Genomic DNA, 26093 nt, shown 5'->3' with positions numbered 1-26093 from the left:
CTCTCTCTCTCTCTCTCTCTCTCTCTCTCTCTCTCTCTCTCTCTCTCTCTCTCTCACACACACACACTTGACTGGTTCCTTTCCTCCTCTCTCTCTCTCTCTCTCTCTCTCTCTCTCTCTCTCTCTCTCTCTCTGACTCTCTCTCTATCTCTCTCACACACACCCACCCACACACAGTGACATGTTGTTCAGAGGACATTACATTGACATATATTGATTTCCTGGAGACTTCCTCTAAAATGAACCATACCTACTTCTTGTCTAGCCAAGCCTTAACCTGACCTAAACCTAACCCCCACCCTAAAAAATAACAAGGGATTTCTTTTAGTGTGAAAATCTACGTCTTCACCTTAAAATGTCTTGATTACTTAATGGGGACTTGCTTTTTGTCCCCACAATGGAGACATGTCCTCATAATGTGACTGTGTAAACAGATTAAGGTCCCCACAACATGAATACACACACACACTTCCCTCCTCATAAACCATATTCAGGCTGATTGTGATGTTTCCTCTCCAGGGGGGACCCGTTAAAAGCTGCCGTGCTGTGTGCACAGATGAGTCTGTTCATGTCTCACTGCTAAAGAGACCACTCCATCAAGTCGTTTATCTGGACCTCTTCTTATACCAGGGGCCATCTATCCAGTTATTAGCCTTGTGAAAGTCTTCAATGATTACATATTACTGAATTATATATAGTACTTATCCCATGCACCAATGTAAAGACTTGTTGTGAAGGTGCACGATCAATATCTTTAGGTTTGCTTATTGTTTGGAATCATTCAAAAACCAGTTTAAAAAATACCAGTTTAAATTCAGCTAGGTGATGTACCAGATATGTCTCTCTATGCACTGTACTGGACTCGGTCTGTAAAAAGTGCTCATAAAATTAGCTCTACTCACTAATTATTGTATAAATGTAACACACTTTTCATAATTTATCAATAAGTGGAATACAAATATAACCAGGTGAACTTGAAACTGATTCGTTAAGACAATGACACACACACACACAAACCTGGTTGTTTCATATGGCCTTTTATTACTATTGCCCAAAAAAATTAAGCAACATAAAACCAGATGACCTTTTATTAAACAACTGATTATCATCATAGTGTGCACTTAATACTGTAGCTTAGTCCCTTTTATACACACACGCACACTCACACAGACACGCACACTTATTCGTTCAGCTTTAACTTTGCCATGGGAACTTTTGAGCACTGCATGATGCGTGATCAGGATTTGCTCTTAAGGGAGGAAAAAGAAACAAGGCAACATGGAAACAAAAAGAAACTAGAGCAGGTTCAGTGGAATTCTCAGAGCATTTTCAAGTAAACATAAATGTAGCTGTAAATGAAGTGGACCCATTAAACTCATAACAGACATGTTCACATTTGCTTCGGTAAAGCTTTACACTTTAAGGGCATCATCTCGGGTCCCAGACGATGTAACACTTCCCTCACGGCTGCTGGTGTGGAGGTGGAATGTGCCTCCAAGCCTTCGCCAGCCGTCTGGTCCCTCCTCAGCAGGCTGAGGCACAATGTTCATCAATTACTCCACATCAGCACGCGCTGGACCTCGTAAAAGTCCCCGGGATCACTTAAGCGCGATCAAAACACAATCCGCTTCCAGGATGGAGAGAGGCATCCAATCTCTCTGGAGCTCTCAGATGTTCCTGTCGGGAGCGATAAAACACGTGGGGCCCGGTGGTGGAATTGAGCAGAACACAATAAAACAGCTGGCTGATAATCCTCCGCATCATGGCATCACAAAAACCCATCAACAGAGAGCCAGTGCTTTCAAATGTCATTAAATAACTCACTCACACACTTGAACTTAAAATGAAAGTGTCACTGCTGCAGGCTTGTGTGCTGACTTGAAATCACTGAATGGCTGATGCGTCTGTACACACAGTGGTGTTGTGGCTACAATGTGGTTTCTGTTGACGATGCTATTGTTGCCAGCAGGAAACTGCCATCTGCTCCGAATCGAAAGAGTGTGTAGTCACCTTTACCAGGCACATGTGAAAAGTTTAACCAACTTTAAAGTGTTGAACCCAACTAGTTTCTCGAGAGGAACAAACAAGAGGAATCTTGGTTCAGAAAACTCTCTGTCACTGTCACACGTGCCTGGTGAGCGGAGACGGCCGCGGTCAGAAACGTCACAGTTACTCACAGGAATTCAACTGAACTGTTAAGGCAAGCGTTTAGTGTGGAACACAGAAAAGCTCATCTCGGAGCATCTACTTACTGTCAGCTCTAATGAATTCAGATACACTTTAGACACACAAATAAAGCAGTGACCTCACATCAATGATTGGAAACCATGCAAATAAATACAGCTTGTATGAGGCACAGTTAACTGACTGAAATTCGACAAATGAAACGACACTGTGCTACACTGCTTCTCTGAAGTGATAATCACACTAAGAACTTCAAAACTACCTGTCGAACACAGCATCAACACACAGTCAGACAGTGGCACAATGGATTCTCCGATCACTTGTGCATGTTTTATCCTTGACGTGCAAAATAAATTTAGATTCTTCTTGCCGTGAGTTAGACGAGAAGATTGATATGCTTGTTAGTCAAACAGGAAAGTACAGGCAGCTGCTGGGCTTAGTGTCAAGAGTGGAAACAGCTGTCAAAAAGTGACAATCTGCCCTTCAGCACCTTTAAAGCTACAAATAAAAGTCAAACCAAAATGAGCATGTAACCACCAGGGAAACTACAACTTATCTTTTTTACACGGAGAAGGTTTGAGGTGTTGGCAGGTGGATTCTGTCACCTGGGGTGCAAGCCAGGCTAGCTGATTCACCCTCAGGGTATGGACGCACATACACAAATGTGAAGTGAATAACGCACATAGAGGTTCACCAAACATTGCCACGCAGCGCTTTTTGACAAAGGAAGCAAATGTTTAATTCGCCTCCTCGCTCGCACAGATTGGAGGTTCACACGAATGTATGAGTGGGCCTTGATTCTGTCTTCATGCTCAGCTAACCAGCTGACTGCTCTCGCTTCATATGTACGATACAGGCATGACAGGTGCATCAACCTTCTCATCCATCTCTCTGAAAGGAGGGTAATATATGTATTTCCCAAATAACTGAACTATTTCTGTAATGAGACGCTGCATTGACCTACGAACACGTGTCCTTCACTTGAATATCTGTCAGCTGGTTTCCAAACAAACTGGAGCACATTCTCCCCACATTAAGTCCCTAGGGTAAGAGACTATTTACTTTAATTAATGCCTCAGGCTGATAAAGGTTTAAGGCTGTCTAATCTAAACAGAACTTATCTAGTCAACCACAACACACTTTATGAGAGAAAACTATCGTCTACTCACTCATCCTTTGGTTATGATGAAATTATGCTGTATGTGCCTAAAGAAAGTCTAAGTGCAAGATGGCAAAATGCAGGCCTATAAAATGCAAACACTCACATTATAAAGTTGTAAGATTAGCGTTCAAAATTCCACACATATCATATGACTATTAATCCACCTTCATGAATCTGTTATCAGAGGATGTCATGGCTGATCAACGTAAGTGTAGTAGTGTCGTACAACGTAGCATATTTCTGTGCTTGAAAAAGTCACAATGATCAGATGGGGAAGCTGCATGCAGCGTCGGTCTGTCCTGATGACCAGAAAGCCAGAGATCGACCATTGAAAGGCTCTGGAATATATTTGGCAACAACTCCTCTGGCGTTTGGCTTCACAGACTGTAGTGAAAAGACACTTCCACGCTGCCTCTGCGCAGGTTTGGCTCACGGACAGAGCTCGTCAAAAGCCACACAGGCACTTTATCCAATGAACGACAGGTATCTGCATCGCACTGTAACGTCTGGTGCAAAAAAGGCTGCGTCCGTCCGACCTGTTTCAAAGGGAATTTACAGGGTTTTGGGGGGGGGGGGGGGGGAATTCCAACACTATTAACTTTTTGAATCAAACAAAAGGATTTTGTTTATGAAATTATCTCCTCTTGCAAATGAGAACAATTAAAGTCAGATTTGCTGGAATCCCCCTTTGACAGACGTGAAAATGGGTTAAGAGTGGCGGAGCAGTTGAGCGGAAGAGCCAGGTAGAAGGCACTGAGACTCTTGGCTTCCTCTCCATTCTGCTGCTTCAGATATGAACTGAAGCCAAAGATCATCTAAAGGATTTGAAAGCTGGTCAGGTCACACTTGGCTCCACGTCGTCACTCCAGTCCATTCTAATGACGTACTAGTCTAACAGCAGACAAACAGACGAGCCCTTGGAACATAATGCTACACAAAGCGCCTCCTATGCTGTAGTGGAAGGATGGAGTAGCTGTTGCTTCCAGTGAGGTTCTGGTCTGCCCTTATTGTTGTAAAATACTGAGGTGAGGCATGCAGCGTGACTGGGTGTCCCTGTGGTGTGGGGAGGGGCTCGGTGAGGTATAACAGTTGATTGTGGTGTTGAAAGGTCGCTGAGAGCTCAGGAGGGCTGGCGTGGCACCGACTGCACTGCAGGAGGAGGGTGGATGAGGCGGTGAAGTCAGGTCTCAAAGTACTTGTAGATGGCTGTGACATAAGTCATGACACTCTGCCAGTCCGGCCTCTCTGTGTGCACCATCTCATTTATGTCCTGCAATGAAAAAACAAAGCACGCCTTCAAAGTCGGCAGATCACTGTGAAGTTCACACTCGAGACTTCCTGATGTGTGATCGGTTGTGATGAGTTCATATTGTATGACACACTCGGTCTCACCAGGAGAAATCCCAGGCGAGGAAAGACATGATGATGAGTGTGAAAGATAGTCCTGTTCTCCCTCTCAGAATGACAAACCAGGTGGAGGAGGTAAAATGGTTCAGTGGACAACACAGTCCCTTTTCTGTCTGAACTAATCGAGCCTGGCTCCAAGACGGCTGGAGATGTCAACAGCTCGATTTCCAGCAGGTTGGAAATCAGATGAGTCTTTGACTCTGCGTTGAAACTCACTGATCGTGTCTCACAAGGATGGAAGATAGTGATTAATGTCAGCCAACTGGGAGCTAATTGGGGGCTTCTGTCAGCGCCGAAAAAATACAGCTCAAACTATTAAAACAACAAAATTTCACCATTTGTTTTACTTAACAAGATCACTGACTATTCATTTGGTGAGTGTACTCTGAACAACCTCCATAATAACTCAGTTAACTTCAGCTGCTAGTGAAGAACACAAGATGTGGCTGGTAGATGTATGTAGATTTAACATGAAACACATAACACATTTGTCTAAACCAAAAGCAGATGGCATCAAAATCATGACTTTTTGAAAGTTATGAGGGGTTTGTACAATGTTTGGTTGCACAGCTTCAGTTCGTAATGACTGGCACAGCAGCAGGTCAATGAGGTTTATGAGGCTCCAAGCAGAACAGCTGACAAACATCAATCACAAAAACCTACTGTAGTTCATGTCAGGCTAATCATCGAGTGTGTCAGACAGTGAATAACATTTATTAACAATGTGACCTGGCGAATGCCTATTAGATTAGAATGGATAAAATAATAATTCTTCAAATCAAGACAAGAAACCCAGGGGACAAGCACAAGCATGCTGCTTTCCAAAAGCGGAGAGAAAAGACAACATAATCTGCGTACATGTTTGTGTGCACATTCCTTAGAGTATACATTATGTACAATTAAGGTAAAGTATTCTTTCCTTGAAGTAGGGGAAGAGTTCATCCAGTTTTTAACGTTTACTTATATTAATCAAAATAAATTATTTCAAAGGACTTACCAAAGTGCATTTGATGCCCACACTCTCTGCAGCCTGGAAAGCTAAGGAGAAATTTCTCCTCTGAGGAAGGGAAGAGAGAAGAAATGAAATGATTTAACACACATTAGGTATAAAAGGGGCTGATAATGAGAGTTTGTGTTTTTCCTCTGAACTCCACTTGCCTTGTCTTGGCTGGTGAGCTCCTGGTAGGGGATGTGTGCAGGCAGGTAAGTGTGGAGCACGGCACAGAAGGCCAGGCCGTCGTTCCAGCTGCTGCTGAAGTTGGTGATATCAATGTTCTGAAAAACAGAGTGACGATCCAGTTACACTTTGATTTCATCAGACAGAACATTAACAGTTTTAAATCGATAGAAACCCAATTTCTGCTCCTTATTCAAACTAAGAGGGAGCAACATTTTAAACCAGTTCCTGAATATCACTGGGTGCTTATATGGGCATGGTATTTTTTACTTGTCATGGGAATATCTACAATGATATAACCATTAAAAGTGTAATTCCAAGAATCAAAATGACATTTATCACCTTTTACACCATCAACTTTCATCTGACCTTTAGAAATAACAGATTTACAGCCGTTGCTGCAAACAAACACTGAGGTTATTTGTACCTTGATGCTCGAGTCTGGTCACTGTCACATACAATAAGTAATCTAGATAGTGCACAGTGATTCGGAGAAAGCCTCATGATTCTGTCTGTGGCGCATCACAGGATGTGTTAAATGTTGCACACTTCCTGGAGAGGGCATGAGGTGCCATAGTAACCATGACCTTCATCTGTTAAAAGGGGTAAACATCACTTCAGTGTGGCAAGTGTCTCAAACCCGCTGATCGCCATTTAAGTGAATTGTAAGTCAATGCTTTGGCCTTTATAGTCTCTGCCCATGTTTGAGCAGACGTTCTTCCATTTGAGTCAACTGTTTCAGGAATGATGCAACACTGTGGTCGTCTTGATCGAAATCTGTGAAATCTCACAGATCAGGAAGCTGCATCAGACTCGTCACTTGCTAAGATACAGTTAAGCAGATGAAGATGAACATTTTCCCTCACACTGTAGTTACTCAACTATTGGCCTCTTTAATACACCACACTTTTTTAATAACAAAGTTATCACAATCAGCTCTAATTACAACCAAAGACAATGTTGACCTGCTTTTCATATTTTGCAGAATTGTAACTAAGCACCCAAACAGACATGAACATCAGTAGAAATTATAAAAATAAATAATAATAATAATAATAATTCTACTGTAAAAATCATAAACCAGTGGTAGAGTGTCTGGTGCTGACTTCATGTGCTGCTGATTGTTTTTGTCACTCAATCAACCGCTGCATCTTAACTTTACAATAAATCATCTTGTTACTGTTGATGGGAACTGGCATTATGCCACAAAATACAGATTTGATATAAGCACTTCATCCTGCCATGAAGGAAAGAGTGACCTTTTAATCAGGCTGTTGATCCTATGTTACGACCTGTCGCTAATGACAGTAACACAGATTGCTATGACTTGATGTCCTGTTTAATTGTTTCACAGTTTCAAGTACAACAAAACAATATTCCATGTTTTGTCATGTAATTAGACATAAAAAAAACAATAACAACAATGAATACGACAATTTATTAAGATCTTTTTTTTCTAAGCTTTTTTGAAGTGCAGAATTAAAAGGGACTAAATATATTTAATGGCTTTGTTCAAATATGTAGAGCTAACAGGAAACAAGGAATGACTTAAATGTGCACCTTACTGAATCAGGAAATGTGCATGGACGTTAGACATGTACTCCCCCACCCCCTCCCCCCTTTTAAATTGAGGCCCCTTTGGCCCCTGATTTGGAAAGATCATGGAGCTGCCACTGGATTTGGGTGTTAGTTTCAAACCACTAGCTTCAATGAGAACCAGAATACAGAAGTTTAGTTAGCTCATGTCTTTGTAACTCTACAGACTAATTAACTTTCCTGCAGAAGCGTTATATTTGACTGTCTGGTGCAAACCAGCCACAGGATGGTGATCTACCTGGTATCCCTCAGTCTTCTTCTGGCACCACTTAAGCAAAGCATTTCTTTTGGAGCCTCCGTATTCTCTGGCCAGTGCCGACAACGGGTCCTTTCTCTCTTCTCTGTATTAGACACACACACAAAAGACATATAAACAAACCTTACCACCGTTTTTAAAGATTTATCAAATTAGAGCAGAAAATATTGTATACGGTAAGCTAGTGTGCTTAGTAAGCTAGGGAAGCTGACATCACTTGGGTTGTATGTTTTGTTGGTAGCCCAATAACAACAACGGTACAAAGACATGATTTCACCCAAGCAGTTGACAGATTAAAATCTCTGACGGGAATGGAAACACACTGAAAATAAACTAGCAGCTTGAGCACATTCGCTAAAACCATGATTCACTTCTACCAGTATCCCCACATGCAGGTGAGGCAGTGCTCTGGGTGGATGTACCTCAGACGGCTGCGTGCTGTGGGGGTGATGGAGGCGGTGGGAGAGGAGGAGGACAGCGAGAGCGGAGAGGAAGCTGCAGACATAGCCATCAGGGAGGATGAGGAGGCCCCGTCTTGGGCCGACATTTCCCTCTTTATCTCTTCACTGCTCCTGCGGGACACTGTTAGGGACAGGGGAGACCATTACAAGCTGCTTTTTTGACTAAAATGGAGAGTGAGGTACTGTTTGTAATTCAACCCTCAACACTAACCTGAGATTGTCTTGGTGGAGTCCATGTTGGAGACCCTCTGGAGGGCTGCTGGTGGTCGGCTGGCCGGGGTTCCCCTGAGGAGGTGCTCAGCTGTGGATACATCACAGTATTTACATCATATAGAGAGTGTTACTGTAAGCGACTTCCTCGGAAACAAGATGTTACAGGGTCACATTCCAGCCCCTCAGAGTTCACGGACTACCGACGCACGAGGCCGATGCACAAGGCCGACTCGCTCGGCAAGAAAACTATAAATCAGAGGAAAATAAACGGAACTTGGGAGGCTACAGCCGAGTCTGCACGTTCACATGAAATACTTGAACTCATTACTGGTGAGAATGAACCGAGGGAAAATCTATACTACGTGGTGGCTCATTATTTCCCTCTTATCATCCACTCTAGTGTTTTGATGAACTTAAAAAATAACATCAGCATGCTGTAAACCTGCTAGCTCCCAACTCCAGGCCTCTAGGGAAACACACTTGCTCTATTTCTCATGAGATTGTCCCGTCCATTCACGTTTAACATTTTGATAGTTCACTGTGAGGAACAGAAGAACAGCAGGGGACAGCCATATCCTGTGTGTGACTCATAACTCAAAGTACACAATTCTGCCCTTTTCCTTTTGACAGTTTTTCTTAAATTACTGAGAACAATAGTTCTGAAATTAAGTAGGTATCATTATTATTGAATCATGATAGTGACGGCTGACTCACCTGGCATGGTGATGTCTGTGTAGCTGGGCCTCTTATCACTCAGTGACGAGAGCGGCTTGGCTGCTGACATAGACCCTGCTATGGAGTGTCTCTGAAACAAGATTAAATACATAATAATTAATAGTTGTCTGTATAACAAATTCCATATATAGTGCTGAGAGATAAATACATTGTGAAATGTAGTATGTTACATTTTTGGTTGTTTTGTTATTTTTGACACCGACCCATTAAAATTCCCAAAGTTGGTGATTTAAAGTTTCGGCGAATTGTATGACAAAGTATGACATTGCCTAGTTTCTTCAGATAAAAAACTAATGATAAAAGAATCATTAGATTATCTGAAAGAACAGATGTCAGAAAGCTACAAACAGCTGCTATAGCTGGCTCACGTTTTGGATGTGTGACTTTCACTGCAGAGTGCTGGGTAACTGATTCATCATTTGATTCATTCTTCAAGCAAAAACTCAAAAATGTGAGGATTTGATTCTTTTGTTTGTTCATACAGGATAGTAAACTAAACATATCTGTGTTCTGGCATCTTTGGTCTGTGGAAAACTACACTCTGCGTTCTCGATTGGGTTGACAGAATTATCTAAGGGATGTCGTTTAACATTCTGTAGAGTGAGGCCAAATAATAAATCTCATCTCATCTCATCTCATCTCAAAACAGGTGAAAATGACATTTTAGTAACATATAAAGACAGTGTCTTCCCTCCTGTACCTGAATGGGAGAAACAGCCGCTGCTGGAGGCGTCTTCATGGGACTGGGGCTGAGGGGTGTGCGTGGTATTGGGGCAGCCGAGGCTGTGGGAGTTACAGAGGCGCCGTTGGAAGGCGGACCTAAGTTAACACACGGACAGGACAGTTAGTCTGTGGCTGTGGAACAGGTTTAACTCTAGGTACGAAATAAATACAACCCTACATTTGTGTGATATTACTAAAATTGTTATTAGCATCTGTCTACTAATTCAAGAAATGGCTTTCTGTCTGTATGTGGAACGCACATCTATCTGCTTCACACTTGGCATGCGTGTTATTAAGAGCAATGTCAAATTTGGTGGGATTTTTTACATGTGCACATTCATTACTAACAGACCATGACTAAACAGGCGACCAGCCCTCTTTACCAGCAGCTGCTGGGACTCATACAAGTAGGTGACATGATCAGGCACAACAACAGCAGTTAATGACAAAGGGCAGGTTCAGAGGAGCAACGTGCTGAGTCAAGCCGCTCTAAGTTTACCGCAGGTCACTTATACAGTTTCAGACAGAAAGCTGCAACCAGCCTCACCACAGTACAAGTTAACAGCCCATTCACAACAGGCAGGTTAGAACAGGCACTGCACTCGTTCCCAAGACTGTCATTTTGTTCCTTCACTCTTTGAAACAGTAATACACACTCAAAACTTAAATTAAAGATCAAAGAGCATTGGGAAGAATAAGGATTAAGTACCAACTACACACGCACAAACACGCGTTTTAAATACGAAAAAACAATTAGCAAGAAAATATCAAATGAGAAATGTGTGGTACCTTGTGAGGCGCTGTCGAAGCTCTTGATGAGTGTTTTGACGGTGGGCGAAGGCTCTGAGGAGGTGGAAGAACGCCGGCTGAGACCCATCCCCTGTCTGAGAGCAGCCAGGTCTCTCTCCACTGCATTCATGTAGTTATACACTCTGCCCCTCTCCTCGTCCTGCCTGGGAAGCATACAATATCTACTCAGAGCACATATACACCTTACACTATGGTTTGAGTATGGCTCATATTCCGTAACTTATATTATGAAGAAAAAAAAGATTAAAATATATTATGAATTAGTCTGTCTTTTGATTGGTGATTGTCTTTTTTCTACTGTTCATCTCAGACAAATGGACGTGAACCTCACTGCTGAGCATCCCGCATCATAATCGAATAAGCAGTTACATGTCCCCTCCTTTTGTTTGTAGAAACATTAGACAGACAAAGTCAGCGTGAATGCTGGAGCGGTTCCAGGCGTCTCTCTGTGGCTCTTACTTGCGGCTCTTGACCTCGTCCAGCTCCTTGCCGAGCTTCTCATTCTTCTCCTGCGCTTCCTGCAGCCGGCGCCGCAAGTCTCCAATCTCCTCCTGCGCTTCCGACTTGATGTCATTAGCAATGACGACGGCTGTCTGCAGATCAGCCTGGAACTGACGCCACTCCATTGACTCCTCCTGCAGACGCACACACATACGCAACATTCGAGAATTGAACATTATTGCGGCTAAATGAAATAATCGCTCAGTAAAGTAGTCGGGTCTGAGACCAGGCTGATTGGATTAGTGACAGTAAATTAAAACATAAGATGCAATGAAGATCTGTGGAGGGAAACTGCAAATTCAGGTGATAATTCTCTGTGTGTCTGTCACTACAATCAACATCTCTCAAACTCATTTAATCCACTGGTGATAAAGCAGATTGAACAACGCTAATGCTAAATAAGATCATCAAGATACTGGTTTCCTGTGAAACTAGATATGTTTTTTCAGACACATTTACTAGTTAGTGAGAAGAAAATTTAGTAGTTTGTCCTTCTTCTAATGTATTAGAAGAATGTATTAGAAGAAGGGCTGCAATTATTTTGATAATAGATTAATCTGTCAGTCATTTTTAATTATAAATCGGATAAAAAGCTAAATTTGAAAGGATCAAATTTAGCTTTTGTCTTTTTATCAGTTTATTTGAAAAGCAACATCCTCGACTTCTTGTAAAATGCTCTTTTTCTATGTATTACACATATCTGCAACTTAATTATGAATATAATTTCAGTTTCAGATATCTACCTATTCATTCTGACTAGTCTTAGTTCATGTTCTTAAATTTGCCTCAATTCAATATACCTTAAATTAAGTTTAAACTAGTCAGAATAGTGTTATATATAGATATGAACTTGAATTGTGTCACTTGAAATCAGCTTTGTTTGAAAGATTTAATGTAAAGTGTTCCTAAACTATTGATGACCTGGGTCATATACAGTGCCTTGCATAAGTATTCACCCCCCTTGGACTTTTTCCCATTATGTACTGTTACTAACTGGAATTCAAATAGACTTAAATAAACTTTTTCCCGTTTGATCAACAAAACATGCATAGTACTTTGGAGGTGCAAAATACATTTTATTGTGACACAAACAATAATGAGAACAAAAAAGTTGACATCTGTTGGGTGCATAAGTATTCACCCCCCTGTGTCAATACTTGGTAGAACCCCCTTTCGCTGCAATTACAGCTGCAAGTCTTTTGGGGAATGTCTCTACCAGCTTTGCACATCTAGAGATGGAAAGGTTTGTCCATTCTTCTTGGCAAAAAAGATGAAGCTCAGTCAGATTGGATGGAGACCGTCTTTGAACCGCAATCTTCAAGTCTTGCCATAGATTCTCTATTGGATTGAGGTCTGGGCTTTGACTGGGCCATTTTAAGACATTAACATTCTTTAATCCAAACCATTCCTTTGTAGCTCTGGCTGTATGTTTAGGGTCATTGTCCTGCTGGAAGATGAACCTCCGCCCCAGTCTCAAGTCTTTTGCAGACTGCATCAGATTTTCTTCAAGGATTTCCCTGTATTTGGCTCCATCCATCTTTCCCTCTATTCTGACCAGTTTCCCTGTACCTGCTGAAGAGAAGCATCCCCACAGCATGATGCTACCACCACCATGTTTCACTGTTGGGATGGTGTGCTCAGGGTGATGGGCAGTGTTGGGTTTTCGCCACACATAGCGTTTTGCATTGAGGCCAAAAAGTTCCATTTTGGTCTCATCTGACCAGAGCACCTTCTTCCACATGTTTGCTGTGTCTCCCACATGGCTTCTGGCAAACTCCAAACGGGATTTTTTATGGATCCCTTTCAACAATGGCTTTCTTCTTGCCACTCTTCCATAAAGGCCAGATTTGTGGAGTAGACAACTAATAGTTGTCCTGTGGACAGATTCTCCCACCTCAGCTGTGGATCTCTGCAACTCCTCCAGAGTAACCATGGGCCTCCTGGTTGCTTCTCTGATTCATTTTCTCCTTGTCCGACTCTTCAGTTTGGGTGGACGGCCTCCTCTTGGTAGGTTTGCGGTTGTGCCATATTCTTTCCATTTTCTTATGATGGATTTTATGGTGCTCAGAGAGATGTTCAAAGCTCTGGATATTTTTGTATAACCTAACCCTGCTTCATATTTCTCCACAACTTTATCCCTGACCTGTTTGGTGAGCTCCTTGGTCTTCATGATGCTGTTTGTTCAGTAATGATCTCCAACAAACTCTGAGTCCGTCACAGAACAGGTGTATTTATACTGAGATTAAATTGCAGACAGGTGGACCCTATTTACTAATTATGTGACTTGCAAATGTGACTTGTGAATGCAATTGGTCACACCAGATCTTTGTTAGGGGTTTCACAGTAAAGGGGGTGAATACATATGCACTCAACACTTTTCAGATTTTTATTTGTAAATAATTGTGAAATCCATGTAATATTTCCCCCCACTTCCAAATGATGCACTATTTTGTGTTGGTCCATTACATAAACTCACGATGAAATAAATTTTAATCTGTGGTTATACCATGACAAAATGTAGAAAAGTCCAAAGGGGGTGAATACTTATGCAAGGCACTGTAGTTGTCTCTGCTGTATTGTAAGCAGCACGGCATTGGCCGATTTGCTACCACTGGTTTGCAGCCCTAATTCAAAGCAAACAAGTTCTACGCAAAAGGTATTTGACTCGAGGTTAACTCAGTCCCCCCGGAGCAGCATCCTTACCCTCAGTCTGCGGTGAAGAATCTTAATCTCTCTCTCCATGTCGTGCTTCTGGTCTTGAAGCTTCTTAACAGAGTCTGAAACGAGAAGAAACAAGTTGACGCTTGGCGGTAAAGAATCAAGAGAAACACACAGAGTAACACACGCCTCAGGAGATTAAATCTTACAGAGCAGAATGAAGGTGTGAGAATATGCTGGTTTTACTTTTACAAAACTGAATCTCGAAATGACTGAACATGAGGGTGTATAAACCTCCGACCCAGTCAATGTTAGGCCTTTAGAAGAAGTTTGCCCTCAGGTTATCTACAGAGTGCGTTTCCAACCCACTCACTCTCGAGGTCTGTGATGATGAGGTTGTCGTGCAGTTTGAGAGCTCGGTGCTGCTCGACCTCATCCTCAAGCTCAAAGATGGTTTCCTTCATGTCTGCGATCTCCGTCTCTCTCTCCTTCAGATCCAGACGCTGCTTCTCCAGAGCGTGATCCTGCTCGGACATCTGCTGCTGCACCTGCTGCTGGAACTCTCTGTATTCCCTGTCCAGCTGCAAACACAGGATGAAGAGTATTTCATTATTAACAGGCCATGAAGAAATTATCTGACTAATGTGCAGCAAAGCTTCAGGAATGTCTTATTATAACATAACAAGATGGATTATTTACAGTCTTGATTTGTGATATGTGCACAGTTATTCTCTCTCTGGTGGTTCACAGGGGAGGTACAAATGGGGACTGTTGTAGAGTATAGACCACTATATTTGTGAGATTTTTTAAAGTAAAACCATGGATTGATCATTGACAATGAAGCCCTTATTTTGGTTAAACACAAAGTCTTGCATCCTCCTTTGCATCTTTAACCCACACATTACATTTCAACTGACCTTACTGAAAGTCTCCTGCATCCTTTTGAGTTCAACGTGGGCTTGCTCCAGCTCTTTCTGCATTTTTGCAGCTTTGGCCTCAGCCTCTTCCTTCCCCAGCCGAACACCCTCCAGCAGCTGGCAGATGTCATTTTTGTCCCCTGCAGTGTGCAGAGAGTACAGCTCGGCCACCCTGTGCCTCTCATGGTCCAGCTGGGCTCTGCAGTGGCTCAGCTCTGCCTGGTCACTGCTCACCGCCACCTTGTACTCATCGAGTACGGCCACCATGGCATTCCGGTCCTGTCTCTCTGAATCCATGATGCGCTCCATCTGGTGGTTCCTCTCCTTCAGCGCTCCAATCATCTCCTGGGCTTCGGCATTGTCCTGTTCGGCCATTTTTAACGTGTTGGACAGGTGTTGCTGCACTCCCAGCAGCTGCTCTCTCTCAAAGCGGGCGTTATCTGCCAGGTCACCGTAACGCTGCTCCAGCTCCATGTACCGGCCACTCTTGATGTCCTCCTCTAGCACATACGATATATGATGCTCATCCAGCAAACAGCGCAGGTACTCAATCTGGCGACCGTAGAGCTCCAGCTTGTCGCTCTGCTGGCACAAGGAGTCCATGAGGATCAACTTCTCCTCGCCGAGCCGCTCGTTCTCCCCGTTTAGCTCCTGGGTGATTTGCTGCAGGTCGGACAGCTCCTGTAGCGTGGCCTGGAGCTCCTCAGCAGTGCTGTGCTGGTTCTCTTCCATCTGGTGGATGCGCTCAGTCAGACAGGCCACAGACACCTCACTGGCAGTACCACTGCTGCCCCTCCGTGAGCACTCCCTGCTGGGGGCACACTCAGACTCAGATGACGAGGAGGCTCCAGAGGGGGCATCCAGAGCGTCGTCGCTGGAGGTGACGGCCTGGTAGACCTCACTCGATTCACTGTCGAGGTTGTCCGCCGAGCCTCCATGTTGGTGTCCCGTGAGCAGATCCTCCAAAGAGCCCGGGGCGGAGCCTTCCACTGAGGAGGTCAGCGTACCTGTGCCTCCACCATCACTCTGCCCACTGCCTGCTGCCAGGTCTGGGCTCAGCGAGGCGTAGTTAAACAGTTTGTCAGAACTGTCCAGCCTCTGCTCCAGAGAGAAGCCCAGTGCATTGAGTCTGTCTTTCAGCATGCGGTTCTCACTCTTCAGCAGGTTGAGCTCCTCTCTGATGGCCTGGTTCTGCTCTTGTAGAAGAATCAGAGTGGACTCCACATCAGCGGCTGTGATGGCTGAGACGTGGGGCTTCTCTTCCTCACTAGCTTCTTCCTGCGGTGGCTCTTCTTTCCCTCCAAACCCAAGCTGGGCCCTCATGTCCCTCAGTTCACTACGCAGGTGTAAGATTTCCACTTCTTTGCTTTTAGCCAAACCCAATAGGTCTTTAACTTTAGACTCCAAAGCTACCTTATCACTGATCTGGCCGTCTGATTTAGACTTGCTCATGCGGCCCTCAGACTCTGTAAGAATCTGGCTGCGAGAGCGCTTCCCAGACGCCAAATCCCCCGCTACAGTCCCTGATACCGACTGCTTCTTAGTGGCTGATGTTCTGGATGTCCGAAGACGGTCTCGTGATGAATTTGTCTCCTTGGAAGTTGAAGATGTGGTACGCTTGGATGCTGTACCTAGGAAGAGAGGAAAGGGTTGTCTTTACAATTCTTACATAATCTGCTTTAACACATGCACTGAGCTAATCTTCTTGCATTCTCCAGAGGAGCCGTATGGGTGAGCCTAAATGTCACAGTGACAAACTCCAGACTTTCTCCAGGTCTGAGATGGAAAATCTCCTGAACGTTGTTCAACTGGGGTTAGGGTTATGAGTGTCAGAGGAGATGGCATGCTCGGTTTGGCTCGTTTCAGTTGGCAGTACACAGCATGAATTACGGACAAATCTGGTAAAAACTGTAAAAGCAATTTATTTCAATCAAAACATGTATGAAAAGACCCCAAATTAGTAATGTAAGCGGACTTAGTGGAGCTGTGCATGGCTCCCTGGGTTTCTGCCCGGGGGTGGGGGGTCTGCACTGGTACAAACACTTTTTTCAGTTTTTACTGGCTCTGTCAGTAATTTACTGCCCCTCTTTGTGTCTATCATCTGCGCTGCACACTGCCAACCTAACCACACCAAACTTCTGTGGTTTTTACCCAGTCTGAGTTTACACACGTGTCCGATGACACTGTTTGTGTCGGTGTGTCACAGCGAAAAACGAGCTGAATTAATGAGTGAGCGCAGAAATATTTGACTCATTCAAGAAAAGTATAGATCATTATGTGGCGGCCATCTCAAAGGCTGTTTAAACTGTAGCGGGTCAGAGACATCAATCAGAGAGTTAGGGTAGAGAGAGAGCGGGAGCAAGAGCAGGAGCAAGAGAGAGAGAGAGAGAGAGAGAGAGAGAGAGAGAGAGAGAGAGAGAGAGAGAGAGAGAGAGAGAGAGATCACTGTAGGCAGTTTCCACTGTATTAAATCAATATCTGGGGAAGAATTTTTAGTTATACCTGATGTTGTCTTTGGCTTGCTGTCTAGGTTGTTAGCACTAATCCCGACAGAGGCAGTTCTCTTGGTCTTGGCGACAGCATTACTTGACTGAGGATTCCCTCCAGCCATAGCTGCTAAGAGATCATCATTGCTTTTCACCTGAAAGCGCAAAACATTTGACACATTGATCACTTAAATACAAGAAACAAAAGCATGGTAAAATAATGACTTGTATAAGCTGCTGAATGCTCCATCACAGGTTGAGTTTCACCTTGGACAGTGATGCTGTGTTGCTGGTTTTGGCTGCAGGCTTTCCGGTGCCAGCGGTGGCCGCGGCCTCAGCCTTCCCTCGGTCGCCGCTCACCTTACTCACCGCCGGCCGCACTGACTTCTTCATACTGTGTTCTCTGATGTCGATACATTTACAGTACAATCTGTGCACAAAGAGGGAGGGGGGGTAATGTATGTCAGTGTGCAGAGTGATAGCTCCAGTTTTCCCTGGAAGGGGAGGAAGAGGAATTTTTTCCACAGAGGTTGTTCCCAAAACACTAGAAAGCAGAGTCTGACTCACTCCTCAATAGCTGGGAAAGAAATGCTGAAATATCTGCATGTCTCTGATTTCACGTGTATTCAAGAGAATTGGTGATTGAGTATTAGATAATTCCATCTTAGCGCCTCTACATTGATTAATGGGAATATTATCGATTGAAATGCTGCTTATTCATATTTGTACTATGATTCTAGGATACCTGTCTGCTGCTTGTGATTCAATCACTCTGTCTTCACTCCTGTTACATTTTGGAGCTCTTAAGGCAGATGTGAGACCACCCGAGATTCAGGAATGCAAGATAAACAGTGAACTCAGCTTCCACTGGCAAACCAATGTCTCCACTAGATGGCTCTCGTGTGTTTTTGATAGAACAGTCAGTGAAGCCTCTCAGCTCCGGGACACTGATTATTATTAATCTATGTGGTTAGCTGCAGTCATTTGTGTATATTGTGGGGACAGTGCGTTCTTGCAGATTATACTTTAGCACATATAAAGCTGGGAAACAAACCGTTTTTCTTGTTACTAGCTTTGTGCAGAGCCAACAGCAGAGCCAAAAAAGGAAAAGTTGATTCCCTCACGCGTCAAAGTGAAAGCTCGAACCTTTACAACTCAACGTCATATTTTGTGAGGCAAAAAATACGAGTCGGTTCCCGGCCAATCCGCTCCGATACTCTACATTTAATTTTTCACTGCCAAAGAATCATTTAGTGCCATGTTTGAACAAGATGTATTCATACTAGGTCCCAATTACCATTACTCTGTATAAACAACCTAATGACCCTGCAAAAATTCCTAGTAGAAATGCAATAAGGGTAGGATCTTGATTTCTTTACCGGTGTATTGAATAAGTAACATGTCATGCAGAAACATGAAGTAACTATGCTGGAGTCATCTGTGGAAATGTTGCCAATATTCATTTGGCAGTAAACAAGGTGTTGAAACTGTAACCATACAACAAAACCTTGTATAAAACACAGGAGGCCTTATCCAGTGTTCACATGTGTTACAGTCTGCAGAGACCATGAATCGATGCCACGACGATAGAAACAAAAAGGGATTTGGGACTCGGCCGGAGACAAAGAGTAAGTGCTTTAGCACAGACTTGGATATCTTGGAGTTGTTGAAAGAGGAAAAAAATGAACAGGAGAGATTTATTTAACGCAGGAAACCCAGCTCCGATCTGTCTCAGAGTCAGAGCTCTTGTTTTCCTCAGCAGAAGTTTGTTGTTTGGATGTGAAATAAACATAATCAGATATCAGCAGTGAAGCAGACTTTTAAGAGGAAGCTGCGATGCTAGTATTTTGTTGCAGCAGCATAAATGTTTAGACAATTCACTGACTGAAACTTTTATTTGAAATCTTGTCTAAATGAATCCACACAAAACGAATCAACAATCAAAATCTGATACAGCCAGAGCAGTCTGCACACATTAGTGGACATCAGTCACATAATGTGCTCGTTCTATCTGCTAAAACTTCCAGAGAACATAAAAACTGCTACCACACCACAATTGTATTCAAGACAAACTCTTTACTAATTGTTGTCATCTGTTCCCTCTGAACATGTGTCACTCTAAATCTGTAAACCACCACCACGTCTTCTTATGTAAGTGACTTCTCAAGGTGTTTTATTTTTTCTGTGTTGAGAATATATTTATTTGACTTGTTATTTCTGTCAGAGCAACCTTTGCAGTGACGTAGATGCTGAGAGATTAACTAAACCTACGTCATCAGAGCAAACCACAACACACACACACACACACACACACACACACACACACACACACACACACACACACACACACACACACACACACACACACACACACACACACACACACACACACACACACACACACACACACACACTTTGGGAAAAGTTTCTAAGAGTTTTATGATTACACTGACAGATAAAAATAGGGGGATCAAGAACTCAAAATAACATCCTTGCAAAATTAGGCTACAAAATATGAGTCACATGAGACCATAGATAGTTATGTGTAAGTTTACAATGAACTGGACAAAAGAAACCAATAGAAGTCCATAGCAAATACTGTGTCAGCTGGTCAGTCTGAACAGCTCTGTAGTTCAGAGGTATATTATATTCACTAAAACAGACCTGTACTTCAGGGAAAAGGTCATCATATAAAGTCAACTTTTAAATAATACTCAGAATGCTCCAGTCAACATTCCAATTTAATGTCTTCATCCCCACAAGGCTTGGACTAGGGCAGAGCAATAAAACAGTTGTCGTCAACAGCAACATAACAGAAGTTTGATGTATATCGATATAATGTGAATGCATTGTGTAAGCATAGTGAGGAGGTGTAACACTTGATTGATCTGCCTCAGATGTATTTATCAAGTCTTTCTCTGCTCATGAAGAAGAGTTTGAAACCACATTAATTCGGGAGCAAATCTCTTTAAAATAATTTAAACTTAAAAGAAACAATTATGAGACATTTATCGTGATAATTATCGATACTGATTAATACAAAATGTTTCATCGAGGTTGACATTTTTGTCCATATAATCTTCTCCTAATTTGAAGGCTTTATGTCATGGCCCTACTTTAAGAACATGTTTTCACACATGTACAGAAATCATTGCATCTTAGCCAGAACAAGACATTACATGTTGACGGGTTGTTTATGATCTGGAGCTATAAATAGTTTCATGGAAAGATATTATTGTGCTTCAATGTTCCATGGCTTTAGCACTTCTCTGCTTTGTGTGCATTCACCAACTGGCTGAAATGTAAATCAATTAATCAGGTACTTCACGTGATGTATTTAATCATGAACTTTTTAAGGATAATTGATTTCTTGAGCAATTTTTTCGATCGAATATTAGAATAAGTCTAGCTTTTCAATCAAGATGATTTTTGTTATATGATATCTAACTGAGTATCTTAAGGTTTTATAGTGTTGGCTAGACAATCCAAGTAATTTGGTGACATTAGCCTCAGCGTTAGAATATTTTAAAAGGAAATTTTCTACTATTTTTGACAATTTACAGACCAAATTAGCAGTCGAGAAAATAATTTACTGATTAAGCATCCATGAAAATAATCATTTGGTGCAGCCCTGACATAAGAACCTTTTGGGTATAAATATAAAGATCAAACTGTCTAAAAGCCCCATTGTATTAACATACAAAGTTAACTCGCTCCAGCATAAGAGACGGTAAAATCCCTGGGACTCAGCTTGCTATGTTATAATCACAACATTGTTCTAGAAATGAAATATTACAGTAATGCTTAAATGGGCTCAGTCGTAATACCTTGTGCCTATGATGTCATAATTAGAAAATGCAATAACCTTTCAATCTCATCTGTCTTTACATTGCTAACTGTGTACTACTGTAGTATTTGTATCTCTGTATTTATCCATTTATCCATAACACAGATGTTTCAATTGTGCAGGGCGTTTTCCCTAAGTACTGACATGTGCTCTCAGCAAGCAGCCAGCTTTCTGAATAGCTGAATGAGTGTCAAAGCAGAGGTCTGAAACAGAGCGCTGCTAGCTAGAGCGCAACTCTTTTCATTGGATCTGAATAGACATGGGAGCGCAGGCTGGGGACCAACAGAGCAGCAAAATGGGGCAGAGTCAGCTGCCTTTTTCTTTCACTCTTCTGCTCTGCAAAGCAGTGCACACTTTAGCATGTTGGTCGACATGACCTGCGACACAAAGCTCGGCATCCCGTTTTAGAGCCAATTAAATAATTCAGATATATTCATATATATATATATATATATATATATATATATATATATATATATGAATATATCTGAATTATATATATATATATTATACAGATTTATATACAATGGCCTGTACCTTTTGATTTAGTGTAGTAAAAGGTAATTCTTAACGACTCGTTCCACTCGCAGTACTGTAGTTTACATCTGTGCTGAATCACACTGTGTCAAAACAGTGTTGTTTGTGTGATAGAGAAAAACAACATTCCTGGTGACTTTGCATTATTGCACTGTTCGTGACATTGTGATAAAAATAGCTAATATCTTTGATAAACTGCACAAAAAATAAAAGGACCGTTGTCCTTCAGGTCCGTGTGACAGAGACATTCCCCTAAATATTAGCCTAGGTGATTTTTTGCCAAACACATAAATCTGATAAGGGGGAAAATCTATTTACCGGCAATATGTCGTAGGAGGTATAACTTTTTATTTACATTTGAAAACATGACAACATTGTGAAATGCCAATTTAGAAGAAAAACTAAGGGTGTGCTGCAGAATGTAGGCCCCTCCAAACTAAGTTTGAAGCCATGACAACTATCCTGATTCAAACTAAATAGAGCTACACTATTTGATTACAGTGTGAATGAATGCAATGGATTCAATCCAAGGCCCGCCAAAGGAACAAGTGTGTGTTCTGTTCCTGCACAGACAGCTGAACAAAAGCATGCCACTGAGACTGAGGCCGAAGAAACAACTGTCTAGGAAGAGGAGGAGGCGGGGGTGGTAGTGGTCGAGTAACCCATAAATACCCCTTCCCTGCTCTCCTTCCTTATGCGTGCTTTAACTGTGGGGAGGCACTTCCTTGCCATAACAACAGCTTCCTGTGGAGGCGTCTCCCATAAAGAAATACAAAAAAAAAAGGTAAACCTTACAAGGGTGACTGTGTGTGCAAGGACAAGCAGGCTCCAGTCTTCCTGAGACGGAGCAGACAACGTCAACCCTCGAAATGATATTGCTCATGTGGCTCAGGACGGGTCGTCCAATTACCAGACGGTCGGTGGTTCGGTCCCCGACTCCTCCGGTCTGTATTCAGGGCAAAATACTGAACCCCAGAGGGCCAAATTGGCCGTGTGTGAATGATGTGTGATAGCAAAAGTCTAGCATATAGTGAATGGATGTGTGAATGGGTCAAATGTACTGTAAAGTGAGTTGAGTGGTCGATTTGTCTAGAAGAGCCCAACAGAAATTTGACAGTCCATTTCATTTTATTTAGCTAAATATACCTTACTATTAATACAGACATAACATTATAATATAATGATAATTACCTATTTCAATCCTACTGTGAAAGAACACTGACGATATATAAACAAATTTGGGGCATTTTTTGCAACATCAGCATCAACATGGAAGAGAATGACTATCCACAGAACTTAAAGTTTGTATAAATGAAGACTTTAAAGCTTAAATACTGTCCAATCAGCTCTACTCCCAGTAGACCAGATCCACCTATTCTGTAACTGCTCTACAAACTCACTCAGGTTCAAATTCGTTGTTCAGCTGTCACCTCTATCAGTGCAATTCAATGGCTAATGTGCAACCACATATTCTGCTCATATATACTCTGTTAACACTGTATACATAACTGCTATCTATTTTCCCTTGTGTGCATATTGCGTGTTTATCAAAATCTAACTTTAAACTTATGTAAAGGTGTGATTGTGTCAAATCTGTCATGGAAATAAGTTCCCTTCCCATCTTCTTGTTCAATGCTACTTGGGGTCAGTTCACTGCTGAGTTCCCATCAAAGTATTTCTCTCTAAAAGCAGAGATCAGGCCAAGTAGGAAGATCTTCCTGAAGACACATCTCCTGAGCCCCGATTTAAAGCGTGGGCTGGGAAATATTGCTCTTTTCCAGGAAAGCTGGAGAACATCTGTGGTTACCTCTGGTTTAAAAAAAAAGAGATGATGGACTGAGTGTGTGAGGATGATTTAGTCACACACACACTCACACACAGGTGGGAGCTCTGCAGTTAGTCAAAAGTTTGAACCACACACAGGAAACAGTGGAAAGCTGCACTGTTGACTCCCCTCAAGGTGGGGGGCACATTTACATTGTTCTTGGCTACACCCACCCTAGCGCCGAAGCTAACGTTAGCCCCCAACAGTTTCTTATTCAGACACACGGTTACACACGTTATCAACCAAACCTGTAGTTGAAGACAACTGGTCCACTGTGCTGAGTGAACAGCTGTCAGTGCTCCCATGTTAGAGACCAAACAGCAACTTTAAACCAAGCAGATAACCTAGCTAGCTAGTTAGCCTTAAGGTCAGCAGGGAATTCCAGTCATTCCACTTCCTGTTTGGACACGCGCTTTCAAAGTAAAAGCACTACACATAACGTGCATTTATATTGAAACTGATCTGCTACACCGAAACAAAAATCGAAACTAAAGATACAACAAATCCGGTACAACCCACAAACTATTGTTTTTAATTAGATTTTGAATCTAAAAGCTAGATGGAAAAGACATTGACAGCTTCTCAGGCCAGACAGTCAATCGCAATGAAGACACACAAATTATTTTTTCAAATTAATAACATATGTTCCTTCTTAGATAAGCAGTGTATTAGTCACATTCACTGCATGACAAATAATAATACAAATGATAAAGCTTTTCCAAAGACTATCAAGAGATTTTGAAAACTCTATGACAGTTGAACCTGACTTTACATGAGAAATACAAACTACATTCAGTAAAAACTGTGGAGAAAACAGTGACATTAATCCACATTTGATGTTGAAGGACACTGACACACATCTTCGAGTCTTATTTTGGAATAATTCATAGTACAGGTCCAGATTAATGTAGCTAGCTTGACAGCTGAACTCAAATCTGGTTTGATGTTAAACCAAAGACTAATGGGCTGTTTTCAATCAATGAAACCATCAGAACTGGTCTGTGTGGTAAACTGGACCTTCTTATCCGTCTCTGTGTTTGTTTTCGCTCAGTTAATGTAGCTCAGCTGTTAGTGAGCAGCACCAAAGAGTGAGGGGGCTAATGCTAGCGTTAGGCTAACACTGTTAGCATAACCACCGGCATAGCGACAGCGGTGTGTCAGTGGGTTGAAAAACTCTTCTTACCCGACCTTCTGTTAGTTTTTCATCCGAGAGAGGTCAGTGAAAGTCCCCGTAACTTCCATCGGCGGGTCGCTAACTCTTCACCGAGCCCCCAACTCAACACGGCGGCGGGCAGCATCGGTCTCCAATGTCGGCTCCTTTCTGCTGGCAGCAGCCGGATGATCCTCAGCCCCCTCCTCTGGTTGCATCACCTCAGCTGCATCAGGGCTCCGGGACAGTAAAGGAGGGATAGTCCGCAAAGACAGTATGACAGTTTGCAGAAGAGACAGTGTGCAGGGGCAGGGCAGGAGGGACGGGAAAGGAGGGATAGTCTGCAGGGACATTGTGCAGGAGGGACCTTCCAAGAGGGACAGTAAAGGAGATAGTCTGCAAAGACAGTAGGACAATCTGCAGAAGGGACAGTGTGCAGGGGCAGAGCAGGAGGGACGGGAAAGGAGAGATAGTCTGCAGGGACAGTGTGCAGGAGGGACCTTCCAAGAGGGACAGTAAAGGAGGGATAGTCTGCAACGACAGTATGACAGTCTGCAGAAGGGACAGTGTGCAGGGGCAGAGCAGAAGGGACAGTCTGCAGGGACACTGTGCAGGGGCAGTCTACAGAAGGGACCTTGCAAGAGGAACCTTAAAGGAGGGACAGTCTGCAGGAGGCACAGTTCAGGGGGGTCACTCACTGCAGGAGGGACAGTCTGCTTTGCTGTCTCCACTGTGTTTAAGATGCACACTGGATTTTGTCGTGTTGTCTGCAGATGACTCATGGAACTGAGCCAGAAGACTACAGAGCTTCACACACACCTTCACCCATAGAGATGGAAATGGAAAAAAAATTGTTTCTTGAAAAAAAGTTACTGCATCAATTATTCCCATTAGTGCTGATTAATCTGAAGCATTGATTATCAGACTATTGAGGTCGGTGGAGATGGCTTACTCTGGAGAAAACATTCAGCATTAATTAAAAGTGTACTAGAATATTTATTGTTTTACAGGCCCCATCCAGTCTTCGCCAGTCACACTTTGTGTCCTTTTATTCAGTATATGTATACATACACATTGAACTGGTGGCACCTTGCGGCAGGGGCATAGCACCAGAATTGGCAAGGCAGGCAATTGAGTGGCCCCCTTAGCTGAGAGGGCCCCCCCAAAAACACCTAACTATGTTACTCTATCCCCAGCAAGGAGAATTTAGTGAGAACGTCCTTAAATACTTAAGAGTTTGGTTTTGTACAGGAGACAGCATTGCGACACAGTCATAACCCCCCCCGTTCCACTAGCTTGCTGCCAAAAGCTTTATAACCGTAGAGTTTTGTTTGAAGACCAGAACGTCTAAATGTGTATATGATGCTCCTCAGATTGTGGTGGGGATAAACTTAAACCTTACGACTTAACTATCATTTATGAGTGTGCACAGGGTGCACTTTGTAATT

General features: G+C 42.7%; 1 protein-coding gene across 1 annotated transcript; it reads right to left on the bottom strand.

The window, feature by feature from the left end:
- Nucleotides 1-1020: 1020 nt before the first annotated feature.
- Nucleotides 1021-24967, bottom strand: specc1la (sperm antigen with calponin homology and coiled-coil domains 1-like a). Its single transcript, XM_053421220.1, has 16 exons — nt 24679-24967; nt 17554-17716; nt 17303-17441; nt 14801-16431; nt 14257-14464; nt 13929-14002; nt 11184-11359; nt 10704-10867; nt 9892-10010; nt 9171-9261; nt 8455-8544; nt 8205-8364; nt 7765-7867; nt 5912-6028; nt 5751-5810; nt 1021-4616 (listed from the first exon to the last, which is right to left on the bottom strand). Exons 2-16 carry the CDS (start codon nt 17677-17679, stop codon nt 4527-4529), a joined length of 3348 nt encoding a protein of 1115 aa, XP_053277195.1. The 5' UTR covers nt 17680-17716; nt 24679-24967; the 3' UTR covers nt 1021-4526.
- Nucleotides 24968-26093: the final 1126 nt, after the last annotated feature.

The sequence above is a fragment of the Pleuronectes platessa genome, chromosome 4 (assembly GCF_947347685.1).
Source record: "Pleuronectes platessa chromosome 4, fPlePla1.1, whole genome shotgun sequence".
In the NCBI taxonomy this organism is placed as follows: domain Eukaryota; kingdom Metazoa; phylum Chordata; class Actinopteri; order Pleuronectiformes; family Pleuronectidae; genus Pleuronectes; species Pleuronectes platessa.
The sequence above is the reverse complement of the archived record's forward strand: the minus strand, read 5'-3'. Positions and strand labels throughout refer to the sequence as shown.

Excerpts from the sequence above, each read along its gene's own strand:
- specc1la (XM_053421220.1), bottom strand. The coding sequence starts at position 17,679 with ATGAAGAAGTCAGTGCGGCCGGCGGTGAGTAAGGTGAGCGGCGACCGA. Across the intron at positions 16,432-17,302 it reads CAAGCCAAAGACAACATCAG|GTACAGCATCCAAGCGTACC; the intron begins GTATAACTAAAA and ends CTCTCTTCCTAG. Across the intron at positions 8,545-9,170 it reads CACAGACATCACCATGCCAG|CTGAGCACCTCCTCAGGGGA; the intron begins GTGAGTCAGCCG and ends ATGTATCCACAG.